This window comes from Leopardus geoffroyi, chromosome B3 (assembly GCF_018350155.1).
Source record: "Leopardus geoffroyi isolate Oge1 chromosome B3, O.geoffroyi_Oge1_pat1.0, whole genome shotgun sequence".
Taxonomy (NCBI): domain Eukaryota; kingdom Metazoa; phylum Chordata; class Mammalia; order Carnivora; family Felidae; genus Leopardus; species Leopardus geoffroyi.
Genome location: NC_059337.1, coordinates 38,338,882 through 38,354,182, shown reverse-complemented (window position 1 = coordinate 38,354,182; position 15,301 = coordinate 38,338,882). Strand labels below are relative to the sequence as shown.

Below are 15,301 nucleotides of genomic sequence, written 5' to 3'. Positions count from 1 at the left end.
CCTCTTCATGCATTTTCCTCTGGGACTTACTGTGCAAGGCAGTTTATAAATGTTATCCTCCTAGTACTTATCACCACAATAGAAGGCTATGTTAGGTAATACTGTGGCCCCTGCCCACACGTGGCTGTTTAAATTTCAGTTAAAATTAAAATGGACAATCCAGTTCCTCAGTCACAGCAGCCACACTTCAGATCCTCAGTAACCACGTGGGGTTAGTGGCTACCACATTAGCCAACGTAGAAGAGGTCATTTTCATCATGACAGAAAATTCTAGCACTCGTCTAAGGTCTGAACTTTATAGATGAAGACGTGGAGTCCCACAGAGGTTAAATTGACTTGTCCACTTATAGCCAGTAAATGGAGGAGTTAGGGTTGAAACCCAGATCTGCCTTATTCCAGAGTCCATCTATCCATTCATTCATTCATCTATCTATTAAAGCACATTTGTGATTAATATTTCACTGGATTCATATAGCAGTCTTTTGTCTAATGACCAAATGAGAGCTTTTTCACTTTGCAAATAAACTAAAGGTTATGCTCTTTTTTTTTTTTTCTTTTTTCTTTCTTAGAGAAGAGAAATTGGTCTGTAGGCCTTAGGGGCTCTTCAAGTAGCCTGGAGGGTGCTGTTATGGGTCTGTTCTTCTGCCCTTTTCCCAGACCTCATCCAGTTGGGGGTGGCTGGTTTCTGTTGGTGTCCTCACCGGGGACTGAGAGTGAGTAAGCCAGCACTGCTTGCCTCACAGTAATCCTTTGGCCAATTTCCTGTTGGAGGATTTATGGATGTTGGTGATCTCTTAGGGTGAGGGGGTGCCTTTTGTTAAAGCCAAAAGGGGTCTCAGGAAATCTATACTAATTTTGTAGCCAGAAATACTGAGTTCCAGAGAAGGGAGGGGACTTTTGAGGGTCATGCAGGTAGCTAGGATTCTTGAACTTGTTTTCAAGCAGGATTTAGCTGATAATCTTAAGTAATCACTTCATGGGCAGGGAGAGTTTTTCATGGAGAGAAAAACACTGCAGTGATGTTTATGTGGCCTGAGACCATTCCATAGGGTGGAAAAGCACAGGGCTTTGGGGTTGTATAGACCAGCATTCAAATCCTGACCCCACCATTTGGAGATCATGGTACTCCAGCAAATACTTAAACTTCCTGAGTCTCCATTTCCTCATCTGTAAAATAGGGATGAAATATCTCACTGGATTTTTTTTAAAGATTAAATTGCAACATGTGTAAGAGGTTTACCCTTCCTGGCATCTTGTAAATGCTACTTAAATGGTAGCGATTAGCGTTATGATGGTATCATCATCTCCTCCTAGTATTCTAATCTTCTAGCTTGGTGTCCCACACATAAGGCACTCTGACCTATGGGACGCCAAGAAGTTGGGAAACAGGAGAAACTTATTTTGAAATTATCTTTTGATTATATTTCTCAATGATACGTTCAGTGTTTTTCTGCAGCCCTCAGATGTCTTTTCAGGTGGAGGACCTCAAAATTTAAAGTGATAGCTCCAACTGCTAATCTGGAAAATATAACCTATACATCCCAGGGTATCCAGAAAGTCTAGAAACAGAAGGAAAATGGTGTATTCTGTTTACCAACTCTTTAGAGACCCTGCAGACTAAGACTGACACAAATCCCTGGAAAATAGGTTGATTTTATTTTAAGGCTTTTGTTCCTTTGGAAGAATAAATTGCTGGTGGCTGTCCTGGGGTGTCTCGGCAACCCAGCTGACCATCCACCTCTGCGGCTCACACAGCTTGCTGACCTCCACCGTGAGAATTCCCTTCATAATCTGGGCCCGAGGGGCTGGTGGGATCCTTTTTTTCTTTAGAAGAAGAATCTACTATCTTTGGAGAAATGGACTTGAAAGGAAAGTAGACAAATACTCCCTGGAAATATTATCATAGGCAATTAGAAAAAGAAGAGCATGTTTCTAATTCTCTTTGGGTAATGGGAATATTCATAAATCAGAGTGCCTCATTAGTCGGTATCACAGTTGATCAGGGCTTTACTTGTGACCGTGTTTGAATAGAAATTAAACATGGCAGTAGGTGAAGTTTCAGCTTTTATTAAAAAATTTTTTTAATGTTTATTAAGGTTTGAGAGCAAGAGAGAGATAGAGCATGAGTGGGGGAGGGGCAGAGAGAGGGAGACACAGAATCCAAAGCAGGCTCCAGGCTCCAAGCTGTCAGCAGAGCAATGACGTGGGGTTCGATCTTGCAAACCGCAAGATCATGACCGTAGCCGAAGTCAGATGCCCAACCGACTGAGCCATCCAGGCTCCCTGAAGTTTCAGCTTTTACTTTTAGCTTTCAAAGGTATTTTTCTAGGTTGTGGCCTTAGAGCCCTTTGAAAAACCTCCCAGTGGGGTGCCCAAGTGCAGATGGAAGGAAAGATGTGACATGGGGTCAGCCAGGGGGAGGCTGGTAGCCAGAAGATGGCCCTGATTGTGCTGAATTTACCTGGGAGCTGGGCCTGCCCTTTTCTGATTCAGAAACCTTACTTTGTCAGGCCTGGAGTCAGACCTGCTGGCTCCCACTAACCTGTAAGAAGCTGAAGCACAAATCAAGCCACTAGTTTGTTGAAAAGTATAACCACTGTGGGGTTATAACCAGGGCGTGTTCTCCTTGTGGGCACCCCACCCAGGAAGCCAAGTGGTCAGAGGCGTGGGTGGATCAGGATTGGGATTGGGGGTGGGGAAAGCCCTGGGAAGCAAGTGCCGGGGGCCCTACTGGCCAGGCAATGCCTGTGTGCAGGGCAGGGCCTGTTCCTGCTGGACAGGCTCGTTTGGCCATGCTTGGGGCTGCCCCTGCACCTCCCAGCCTTGTGCTTTCTGACCATCTGCCTTCTTTAGGGATTGAGACCTGCTGAGGTCAGGTACAGAGAGCCTCTCTGGGGGGATGTTGCTCATCTCTGCTTAGATCCATGCTGGTTTCTAGTGGGATTACCCTGCAAGGCATTTGCTTTTCATTTTCCGCAGTCCCAATGAATGCATGAAACCCCTGCCCTCACTGTGACTGCCCAAGCCAGAAATCAGCCCTGTGACCTGGCCTCTTGTAGCCCAGCATAGATTAAGGCCACAGGGACAGGATGATCTGAATTAACCACTTTTTCGTCTTCCTGGGGCCTTTGCACAACAGAGACATCTGTGATGGCATGCGTCCAGAGTGCGTGGTATTTATTTTTGATTTGAAATATGAAAAGCATTTTTTTTTTTTTTTTTTTTTTAAGACAACTGACTCTCTGAGTCATGCCCAGGGGAGCAAACAGCCTGAAATGTGAGCTGGTGCTTGCTGGATAACAGGAGAGGCTGCTGCTGACTTAACTAGCGCTGGGGTTAGGTCACTGCTGGATGAAGTGCACTGACCAAAAGAGCAACATGTGGGCTAGAGCCGCGGGCCGTGGGGTAATTTCTCGCAGCCGCTCGCCTAACCAGGAACCCCACACGCTGGGTTCCCACAGGATGGGCCGGCTGCTTGGAAACCCACACGCGGGCCCATGTTGAGCAATCGCGCTTGAGTAAGAGTTATCTTATTTGGCTCAGTGGGTTATGTGTGGGGGTGTTTGTCGCTGAGCAGCTGTACATTTGACAGGAGCCCCTGGGTCTCCTAGGGGGTTGCTTGGTGGTGGTCTCCTGCGTCCTGTCTTACCAGTAGTATGATTTAAGAATACACATAACTCCCGCGTGTGCAGCCCTTTACAGTTTGCCTTCCCAGCCGCCTTTGTTTCTCAGTGCCATCCTGCCAGGTGGTCCGCACCAATGTTATGATACCCTTTTAAGATCAAGGCATGCGTTGCCGTTCCCGTCCTCTGTGGCTCCATGTGGCAGATCAAGGCCAGAGCCCTGTGCGTAGACCCAAGGCTGTCGGGGCTCCAGGGCCACCCCTTCTCCCAGCCCTCTAATAAAGATGTGGGTTTCCTGGCTTCTCCCTCCACTGCTAACGGAACCCCTGGGGTACCTTATGGGAATATGTATTTTAAACGTGATTTGGGGCGCCTGGGTGGCTCAGTCAGTTAGGCGTGCGACTCTTGGTTTCAGCTCAGGTCCTGACCTCCCGGTTTGTGAGTTTGAGCCCCATGTTGGGCTCCACACTGTGGAGCCTGCTTGGGATTCTCTGTCTCTGTCTCTGTCTCTGTCTCTCTCTCTGTCTCTCTCTGCCTCTGCCTCTCAAAAAAAAAAAAGTACTTCAAGGTGATTCTTAAGGACCTTCATGTTAACGTGGCCCAGTGATTGGCACTGCTTAAACCTCCTAACTCCAACATTAAATCTGTATGACCTCCTAGAATTTTCTTAAATTTTATGTTGTGTGTTTAGGGACAGTCTCCTTGTATGGAATGCCCACTCCCCAAGGACAGGGACCTTCCCTGTCCTGTCTATGGCTGTATCCCCATGTCTTCTGTCCCAGTGCCTGGGACAGAGCCTGGCACACAGTAGGCCCTCAGTAAATACTTGGTGGGTGAATGAGTATCTTCCTCAGCTTCATGGTTTGTATGGGAGAGTGGACAATGGAATCTCACGGGGCTGGTTCAACTCTCCTCCTGGCTAGGGTTGTGCCATTTGTACGGCTTTGCTGAGGGTCCGTTAGCTCATCTGAGGAATGGGGGGCAGTGTGCCTCCTTTCCCGCTTCGTGGTGAGGGGGAGATGAACACTGCCCACACAGGGGTGTGCTCAGGGTGTCCCCGCACAGAGTAGCGGGGGCAGGAGCAGACCGAGGGCTGCAACTCCCCGGTGTCTTGGCAGGAGCAGCAGGGTCATCCCGGTGGTCAGTTTTTCCACTGCCATCAAACAAGATCCATTTAGCTCGCAGACAGACAAGGTGTGGGGCTGGACTCTGTGCCCTGGGCTGAACGCTGGCCACCTCGGGCCTTCAAATCAAGACCAGACACCAGCATAAACCCAGGTGGCTCCAACTTAAAGCTGGGCTCATGAATGCATGAGTAAATATTTACCCTGTCTGAGGTCGAATGTGAACTGTCTACCAGGCGTTTTGTTTTTCTCTTTCTCCTCCCTTTCTGCCTGCTGTCCCCCCATCCCCCGCCCCCTTTTTAAAAAAAAAAGGATGTCGAGAGGTTGAGAGGTTAAGTGACTGGCTTGACACAGCCATCCATCGGAATGTCTTGTCTGAACCCTGCTCCTCATGCAGGTGCGTCCTCCTCCTTGAAGCCTTCCCAGATTCACTGGCCCACGCTGGCCTTTCCCTTTGCCAAGCTCGACCAGCACACAGCATTCTCACTGTGATGGCACAGGTTAGCCAAAAGAAAGGACTGTTCAAGTCAGTACTTGTTTGGTGGGTAGTTGTGTGTAGATCTTGCACAGCCCTCTTGTTTTTCCTGTCCTTTGTACACCCTCTTGGGAGTTCCTCAAGACACACGCTGTCTGTGTGTTCTTTTCCTTTGTGGGTTCGAGTGCATATGCCCATCTCCTCGCCCGCTCATCCAGCAGTACATCCTGACGGTCAGCCTGTCTGGTGTCTGGCTCAGGGCCTTTCCCCACAGGCTAAAGAAGCCTGTGCGTAGTCCCGAGTGGACATGCAGAGCCCAGAGGACCGTGTGGGCTGGAGGTGTCAGGGAGGTGGTTTTAATGGGGTCGGGAGGAGTTGAGTTTCTGCACCTGAGGAATACTCAGTGTTACTAACGAGTTCCTCTGAAAAACAAACAAACAAACAAACAAAACAACTTTATCAGGCCCTTTGCTGTTCACTGGTTCATTATGTCCACAGGTTCCCACCTGTACCCTGGCCAGGAAGTTCCCAGGCAGGTAACAAAACAGAATCACCTTCCCTACCACTCGGCCTTCTTAAAAATGTGACTAATTCTGAGCTAACCGAGCCTCGGCCAGACATGGACATGGTTATACACGGACTCCATTTGGTGGTGTGTCATTTCTGACTTGCTGGGAAATCCTTTGGCGGTGGGGTGGGGATGGGAAGCAGGGAGCCACTGGACTGGAGTTCTTCTGGGATGTGTATGGTTTTGAGGCCTCACACGGACAAGGAGTGTGGATTATGTGCTTGTCTCATGGACAACAGAGAAGAGCCTGGACTTAGGGTTCAGCTCCCAACTGACCCTGACCTTTCAGTGGCCTGGAACAAATCACTCAACCTTTCTGAGCCTCTGTTTCCTTCCCTGTAAAATATGGAGAGTAAAGCTTACTGCATGGGTTCTCAGAAGAATTAAATGAGCCAATATGTTTTTTCATACATGGACGTGGTTCCTGGTGCATAGTGCCCACGTGGTCATTTCTAAAATCTTACAGATCCCCGAGAGTATTTCAGTGTGCACTGTATATTAGGTACTGTGAGAAAACAAAGGAGCTACCAGGGGTCCTTTCTCTAGAGGGAATCAGTCTTTGTGGGGAGAGAAGAACATCTATAGCAATAACTATTGATTATTGTCCTAGATGAGTGCCGTGTTATAGAAATATTAATCATGCTACATAAGCAATTTGAAATCTTCTTATAGCTATGTTAAAATGTAAAAAGAAAAAGGTTAAATTAATTTTCAATTGTATTTTAACACAGTATATGAAAAATCCTTCACTCGGCATGTACTTGATTTAAAATTTGTTAATGAACTACTTTATTATTTATTTTTTTTAGATTAAAAAAAATTTTTTTTAATGTTTGTTTATTTTTGAGAGATACAGAGCATGAGCAGGAGAGGAGCAGAGAGAGAGGGAGACACAGGCTCCAGGCTCTGAGCTGTCAGCACAGAGCCCGACGTGGGGCTTGAACCCACAAGCTGTGAGATCATGACCTGAGCCAAAGTCAGACGCTTAACCCGACTGAGCCACCCTGGTGCCCCCTACCTCATGTTCCTTTTTAAAGCCATACTAAGTCTTTGACATTAATGTGTTCTCCACACTTGAAGCACATCTCATTTTGGACTGTCCATATTTCAAGTGTTCAGTAGCCACATGTGGCTGACAGCTGCCCTAATGGATGGCACAGCTCTAGGGTTTGTTAGGTCAGCTAATGTCACCTGCACTTTGGAGGAAAAAGGTGCACTCACAACGGCTGTGACTTGATTGGTTCCATGGCCAGTGAGGGAGCAGAGTGGGGCTGTAGCTCGGGTCTTCTCTCCACTGAGGACCAGGGGGCCTTGCATTGGCTGAGTGTCTCCTGTGTCCCAGGTCCCGTGCTGGACACGCTACCTTTGTTATGCCATTTAAACCTCACAGCAGCCTTGTGAGGTAGGTATCAGAAACATTTTACAAACAAGGAAACAGGCGCAGACGGGCCAAGCAACTTCCCCAAGGTCGCAGTCAGAGGCGGAGCTGGAATTTGGGCCTGCTGACTTAAGAGCCTTCCACTCACCTAGCCACTTTTCCCTGCACAGAGAACGGAGAACTTGCACACTGCGTAGTATTGGGGATGAGTACTCGAGGGTGCAAGAGGGGCCCTGGCACATGAGTGCCAGGGCACAAGAGGGACCCTGTGGCTGGCCTGTTCCAACAGGGGCTTCGGGATGTCCATTCACAAGGCCTGGGCCTGCTTTGGTTGAGGTGATATGCGTGTGTCAAAGCAGCATTCTGTCTAATACAGGTTCCGTCGGAAAGGCACCCTATGCAGACATTGGGAGGCGGAGCTGGTGATGGGCAGCCATGGCAGAGGCCTGGGAGCCGGGGGCCCTGCTCCCCCTACCAGCTGGGAATGCCACGCATTTCAAGAACCTTGAAGCAGCTGAGAGTTTCTGCCTGGGGAGCTCCCAAGAATTCAGGGAGGCTGGTGTTGAGCAAGTTCTTGAATGCATGTATGACCTCCTGCAGTTACACACTCGCTTATTTAGGAAATATTGACTGAGTACGTGCTTTAAGCAAGAATTATTGGGTGTTATCTTGACCCTGCATATGTTACTCTGTGTATCTTTGAGGATGGTTGTAAGAATGGTGAGGCCTCGCTGCAGCCCTTGGAGGTACTCACGCTACCCCCCACTCCAGTGTAGGAGGCTGAGGCTTGGAGTGAAGGTCTCTATCAAGAGGTTGAATGGCTGCTGAATGGAAGATCTAAGCACTCAGAACTAAGGGGTTTTGATTCACTTGTCCATCTGTCTGTCTGTCTATCTAGCCAGCAGTCTGTCATTGAGCTCTTTCTATTTGCCAGGCATTGAGCTACAGTCTCCAATTTTTGTTTTTTTAATGTACTTGTTTTATTTTCAAGTGCAGTCACAGCGACTGGATGTTGAATAGTGGCTGATGTCTGTTGGGTGCCGGGCACTGGGGATTCCTCCCAAGAGGGGGGAACCAAGGCACAGAGACCTGTTGCTCTCTGAGGTCCCACAACTCTGGCAGAGCTGGGGTTTCAATCCTGGCCTCTGTGGTACCCTGATGTAGTCCCTGTACCTCACTGCTTCTCGATCACTGGGGTCCAGTACTGGTCCTCACCGGTACCTTCTTGTGAAGCCCAGTCTGATCTTCAGTTTTACCAACCATAAGGTGGGGGCAGGGTCAGCCATTCCACCCTCCTCAGAAACCAGCCTTCCCAGGAGATCATGCTTCTTTGGGATGCTACCTAAGACTGATGTATTAGTGTGAGAGAGATAAAGTGTGTGTGTCCCATCAGGGTATCTCTCTGTTCCTCTGACCTGCTGCTTTTCCCTCATTATACAAGGCATGCATAGGGTATGATCTTCCCTAGACTGAGAGCACTTAGGGCCATCATCTTCCATGGAACCAATAGCCTGCAGAGAACCCAGCCCATAGTGGTGGCCACCTGAGAGGTCCTATGCTTTAGAGACATGGGACTTCATCTCATGGAGAATGACTAGCAAACCGTTGACTTCCTAGAGGGAGATACTGAGTCTTAAAGAGGTCAGCCATATGGACCTTGCCATGTAGGTACATGACGGTACATCTCCTTGCTCTGTGAGAATGGCAGGTTCCCATGCCGGGAACCTCAGCCTGACCCTCACCATACTTTATAGCACGTGGACACTCAGAATTTAGCACTTGCTGGGTGAATGACTCTGTCCCTGCCACCTGTGCCGGGGGTGTGGCGTGGCTTTGAGAGGAACAGTCTCACTGTTTGCCCTTGTCTGCGATGGAAAATGGCATGTACACTGCATGGTGTTCGGTCCCCTTAGGAATCCCTTCCTAGGCAGGATGGAGCTAGACCAGGGTGGATGCCTTGTGCCTCCTGTAGGGGACTGCTGATGGAACAGGACCCCCAAGCCCAGCCTTCTGATCCAAGGATCAGGGGTTCTGAGGCTCTGGAATAGGAGGAATTAGAAGGGAAGAGCATTGCATAGGAGCTCTGGGTTCGGTTCCCTGCACCTGCACTTATTAGCTGCTTGACTAGAAGCGTGGCCCCAACCCTCTGAGTTCCCATTTCCATATTGAGGAAGATGTACTTTTGAGTAGGTTTTTGTTGTTGGCTTTGGAGAAGTGGTACACGTGTCGAATGAGGAGCCGTGCTTCACAGTACTGAATTCCGGGGAAGCATGACTTGCATGTAAGATGGCTTATCATCTGCAAGCTGCTGACACCCTCCACTTGTCATCCTAAGGCAGCGCTGTGTACTTTCTCTCCTTCTAATAAACTCAAGTTGAGCAGAAATCTGCTTCCCTGTAACTTCCCCACCCTTTAGGCCAGCCCACCATTAAGTCTTCTATCCTTTCAGACAATCTACCCTGTCTGCTCAGATTTCTCTCCTCCCTACAAAGCATCATCTGCTTCCTCATCTCCTCTGACCCATGTCCTGTGCCTCTTCACCCTCCCGGTCACTCCTTTAGAACACTTGTCCGATTTGTTGATGGCCTATCTGTGTCGCATACAGGACACGATACAGTAGTCTCGCCAAAGTGGCAGAGACCAGGTCTTGCCCGGTGTGGGGTCTGTGCCTCCTCTCTGGGCAGGTTGCTGTGACCATCTGTTTGGAAGGGTGAACTTGACGGCATTTGCCAAGATGCTGGCAGCAATGGGAAGAGCCCTCCCGGACCTGGAATCCGTGTTCTTGCCCAAGGAAAACCATGTTCCCTTCGGCCCATGTGCGTACTTCCTGGCTTACAGCTGTAATCTTCCACACTGTAACATAAGTTTGCCCCAAATGCCACTATTATATTGCCGCTTTTTCAGAAAAGCTTAATTGGAATTTTTAATGTATTTTTGGGGGGTGGGCTGAGTTGCTATTTGCCTCTAAAAACAATGAGAAGGAAAACAGAGTATGATCTTCTTGCCAGAAATTATGGAGCCAAATCTGAAATTAATTTACAGAGTCATTAGTATTTTCCATTTGTAAACCCAAAAATGAATATAAGTGCAGTTCCTTGTAATTAACTACAAATTAGAACAGGGTTGGGAGGACTTTTCAGGGACCGACAGGAACTCTAGCAGAAGCAGATGGGTGTTGGGGGGGCACCCAAGAGTTGCTTTGGTTTTCACTCAAGTCTGTGATTTTGGGAAAGTAAGACAGACTCAAATATTCTCCCAGAAAAACGCACTTTTCCAACAATCTAAAAACTGGCAGTGACTTCATACTGATCTGTTGTAACCTTCTCATTTTCTGAGTAGGGCAGCTGAGAGATTCAGGGAGCATAAGTGACTTGCCCAAAGTCACATAGCACAGAACCTATGCTCTGACACTCCGGTCACCACTGCCCCTGCTTCCCAGGTGCTAATCGGCTTGAGCCTTTCATGTTTCGCATTGAGATGTACTCCTGCCCAGAGTGGTGCTCCCTATTGGACTAGAGGTGATCCAGTCAGAGTCCCCCTCTGCCGTTCACTCAGGGTACAGGTGTAAAATCCTGTGTGTCACACTTTAAGGAGCCTGGTGAATCCCCAGGCTCACCCCAAGCCAAGCCCCAGCACTGCAAACTTAGAATGTGCTGTCGTGTGAGTGAAATCGGCCTGTGGTTAGTTAGCAGGGAATGTGTGTCAGTGTTGAGCTGTTTGCAGCAGGAGCTCTTCCTGGGGCTCCCTAAGCCAGATGAACTGGGTCTTTGAGATGCCATTGAGCCATCAGAGGCCTTTTGAAATGCTGTTCTCACTGACCCACTGGAGGTGAAGCCCTGTGACGTCATCTCCCCCAGTTGTGTGTATGCGTGTGTGCGTGTGTTACACAGAGACTTCAGATTGGCAGAACACTGTGAAAAGCCACTTCTGGGAGTCACTGGCCGCCCTCCATCACTTTTCTTACTAACAGGATGTCTTACTTACTAAAGGCATGATCCCCTTCTTGAAAAGTCTGAAGCCTAGGTATTGGGAAAAATCGTATGCCCATGGGGTTGCTAAGAACCATTATATTAATGGTAAATATTTGCATGTGACTGTGCCAGGCTCTGTTCTAAGAGCACCTAATACAGAGACCATGTGAGACACAGTGGTGCCTCCGTTCTTCTACAGATGAGGAAACTGCGGTCTGTAGAGGTGAAGTTTAATGTGGTTGTGAGGCAGAGGAGGACACTGGCACCCATGCCCTCAGCCCTTCAGACCCTCCCAGTGTCCTGAGGGAGGGTAGGGGGGGAATGCATCCCAGGTGGCCCTGTCTAGGGAAAGCTGCTTGGGGAAACTTAAGGAGGTGCAAGGGACAGAGCTGGCCTGATTTTGGAATGGCAGAGACAAGAGAGGAAGGCCTGTGTTTTGGAAGGCTCCTTGTCTGTTGCAGTGGTTTGCCATCTGGGTTCTGGCCAACCCATGGGATACTGTGAAGGGTGGCAGGTGGGTTAGCGGAGGAGAGAGGGTGGCCCCAGTGAGTCCCTCTTACTTGGAGGTCCCCTCCCTGTGCCAGAAGTTCAGGGAGGCAGCCCTGGGCCAGCTTGCTTCTCTCTCAGCCGTTGCTGCCTTCATAACCTTGGGCCAGTGGCTTCACCCTTTGGAAGCTCAGCTCCCTCCTTTGGGAAAATAAGGGGTCACAACACCCTTCTTGACTGTTAAGATTAGATGAGCTGATACCCAGAACTTCTTGCAAAGCATCTGGTGCCAAGTAGGCCCTCTTTAAAGAAGAGTTTTCTTTTTTTCCTTCCACTCATTTTTTTTTTTTTAAATAACTTTTTCCCCTCATGATAACAAAAATTATAGAAGACAGAGACAAGTTAATATGTTGTTGTCTATACTCTCAGGCCAAGAATTTCCTAAGTGTTTACATACCAAAGGGCTGTGAACTTGGATTTTCTCTGCTGGGTCTGTGCTGGTTCATACACCCTTTCCACGACATCAGGAGCCTGGCCTTGGTCTATTGTTGTTGGGGTTTTGTGCAGGTACTTTCATTGTAGCATACAGATGTGAAACATGCACGTTACAGGTAAATTATAACTTGCCCACTTTCCATCAGATTTAACAAATGTTAATGTTTTTCCAGTATTCACTTCAGATATCTGTAATGTCTTCTTTATTAAGAAAAATTAAAAGACTGCTGAAGGCCTCCTGTTACTCCTGCCTTCTTCCTATTCATCTTCCTCCCTCCTCACAGGTGTTTACTCTCCTGGAATTGGTGTGTGTTTTTCCCAGCTGGGATTTGGTAGCCTATTGTTTATGAAGTCAAATTGCCCCCATTGGAATGTGTCTGAACCACCAAAGCAAATGATCAGCATTCGGGAAGAAGCAGCCTGCACACTCAAGGCCAGGAGAGTGTGACTTCAGAAAAAGAATAAACCCACTTGTTCCCAAATGGAAATTCCAAAATTATAAATCCCTTGCCTTTGACTTAAAACTTGACCCCACCCCACTGCGTAATTGCAAATTTGAGCTTGTGCGGTCCTGAGCTCCCGGGGTCATCTGGGCCTTTTGTGTGAGTAAATACATTCCGGAGTTGGTTATTGTTAGAGCAGGTGTTTTGGCTTTTTTTTGGTAATGCCTCCCCACCCCTCCCCACTGCCTTGATCACAACTGTAACATGTTACTGTTACAGAGAACTTGGAACATACAAAGAAGTAACCCTTAAAATTGTGCACTGCCCTCCTACCCTAACCTCCACCCCAACAGAGGTATCCCCACCCCCTGCCCGCTCTACCCTCCCCACAGTGTGAAGAACTGGAGGTCACTGGGCCTTCCAAGTGGGGCCAGCCCCATGGCTTCTTAGGGTTTCCTAGCAAGCAAGCCTAAACCTGTGTGTGGTCCCCGGAAGAGAGAGGTAGCCATCCAACTAAGGTCAGGTCAGTGACACTGCTAGAACCAGAAGGCCATCTCCTGGTGGCCGAAGGCGTTTTTTCCCACCATGTCTACTCTTCATGGTGCCCGGCCCTGGTCTAGGCACCGTGATAGATGTCCAACGGAGGGGAGTGGAGGGGTCCTGCTTCCTCTTAAGGGAAATTGAGAGGCGTTCTCCTGGGCTTGACCTTTGACCTAGCTTTACTGAAAATGTCTAGGACATTTTTCATTTTATCATTTTAAACTGACTACAAGTCAATTTAATATGTCAGCCATTTGCTGCGTACCCACGGTGAAACTATTCTGGAGTTCTTTGTTTTTTTTAACTGAAATTATTTTCGTTAGCATCAGCTCTTTCTCATGTACATTTACAACAAAACTTCTGTTTTGTTTGCTTTCTTGTTGTCGGTACTGATTTTAACTTCTGCCATTTTGAGCTTTTTAACTTTTTTTTTTTTTTTTTTTTTTTTTTTTTGCCACTGAGCCCAATTCTCCTGGGTAAAACTTTGCATTATTTGAGTTACTGGATTTTTTTTCCATCAGGTTTTAGTCCAGGACTTTCATTGCCTGCTGTTTTAGCTACTTTCACTTTTATGTTGAGCTTTTTTATCTTTGAGATTTAATTTTTACTTGGGTGGATTTTGCAGTTATTCATGGTTGCCAAGAAGATAGGATTCTTGGATCCACTGTTTATCGTCAACAGATGTTTCAGGTGTGTGATGTTAGCCGTTACCAGTTTTGTTTGGGGTTCGGTCTCTCCAGTACCCTTTTTCTTTCCTGTGGGGGACCAGAATGACAGGTTGAAATGTCTTGTTTTTTCAAGAGTCGAGAACAAGCTTGTGAGGTATTCTCCCCTCGGATTTCTCCTTTGGGGGGTGTTTGTGCTTTCTTCTTCGTGATAGAGAAAACGGGAGCTCTTAGACGTCAGGCCTCTCCTAGGAAGGGCTGTGTTGTCTGTCTTCAGCTTCCCCACCTCCTGCCCTGTGACCTTCCAGATTCACACTCCGTGCCCGCACCCTGGGCAAACGTCCGAAGGGGCAGCTCCAGGCTGGTGTGCCGGGAAGCCCAGTGGATGGGGACAAGTGCTCTCTCCTCTGCGGGCTGGTCTCCCTGTTGGTCCACAAGCTTGCTGGCCAGAGAGCTGTTAAAGGCCTTCTGGCTTTATCCCTCTCCGGGTGGGGATGTGCATGCTTGGGGTGTCAGGAAGCCACTGTTCCCATAGGAAACCCCCTGCGTGAGTGAAGCAGAGGCGTTACTCATGGCCCTCTGCTGGGTTCCGGTGTCCGGGACTCTGCTCCCCCACATGACATCAGGGCCGGGCCTGCCTCTGGAGCTGAATGCACAGGGAGGGCCTGCTGGCAAAGGTTGCTGTTCCTTCTTTCCAGTCATGGCTGCGCTGGGTGGCTTCCCTGGGACAATTGCACCCAAGGGAAGCGAACTCCTCTGTGTAAGTAAACATCCACCTCCCCTCAAAGGAAAGGCCCCTGCTCAGCTTCTCCAGGCAGCCAGAATGGTGCTCTGTGGGTCAGGGCGGTTTTTTTGTTGTTGTTGTTGCTGTTGTTCCTCCGTTTGTCCATCCTTTGATTTTTTTTTTTTTTTTTCTGTCTCCTTCAATTAGGCCTGTGACTGTTTTCAGACGGCTATTTGTGTATACAAGTCATGTCAGCCATCATAATTTGTGTTTGTCTAGATCAATAAAAGTGGCCCTGGCCAAAGCCAGCTGAGAATTTATAAATACCCTTCAACTCCTCCCCTCCCTGAGAGATGGCAAGCCTCCATCCCGTTAACCCTCCAAACCATCGCTGTTGGTTGACTTGATCAGGAAAGATGTGAAATATAATGTCTTTTGATGTGTCTTCTCTTTCGCCTTTTTGTGGGGTTTTATTCAATGTTTCAACAACAGTAGCTGATTGCCCACTTCAGAGCAAAAGCCCTTCCCTGTGCCTGTTTACGGAGTTAACTGAGAGATCAAAGTGCCGGGAACCCATTTAGACACAGATTGTGTCTTCTCTTAGCTCTCCTGCTGCCCAATAAAGTGGGCTTGGGCTTATCTGAGATAGCTACCAAAGGAAGCTTACACACAGATTCTTGTGATATGCTCACTTAGGAAGCTTTTCTGTGTGGATGAAACTAGAGTGTATTCTGCAAAATATGTCAGAGAAAGACAAATACATGATTTCACTCGTGTGGAAATTAAGAAACAAAACAGATAAAAATAGG

At 48.1% G+C, this 15,301-nt stretch overlaps 1 protein-coding gene across 3 annotated transcripts in view; it reads left to right on the top strand.

The window, feature by feature from the left end:
- SMAD3 (SMAD family member 3) overlaps positions 1–15,301 on the top strand; it is a 118,712-nt gene that overhangs the window by 52,715 nt on the left and 50,696 nt on the right. The window contains exon 1 of one of the 3 annotated variants that reach the window (XM_045449339.1): positions 14,404–14,528. The exons of the other annotated variants lie outside the window; for them this stretch is intronic. Coding sequence (XP_045305295.1) covers positions 14,419–14,528 — 110 coding nt within the window. The 5' untranslated portion in view covers positions 14,404–14,418. Of the gene's footprint in view, positions 1–14,403; positions 14,529–15,301 lie in introns of those variants that run through there. 3 annotated transcript variants of the gene reach the window in all.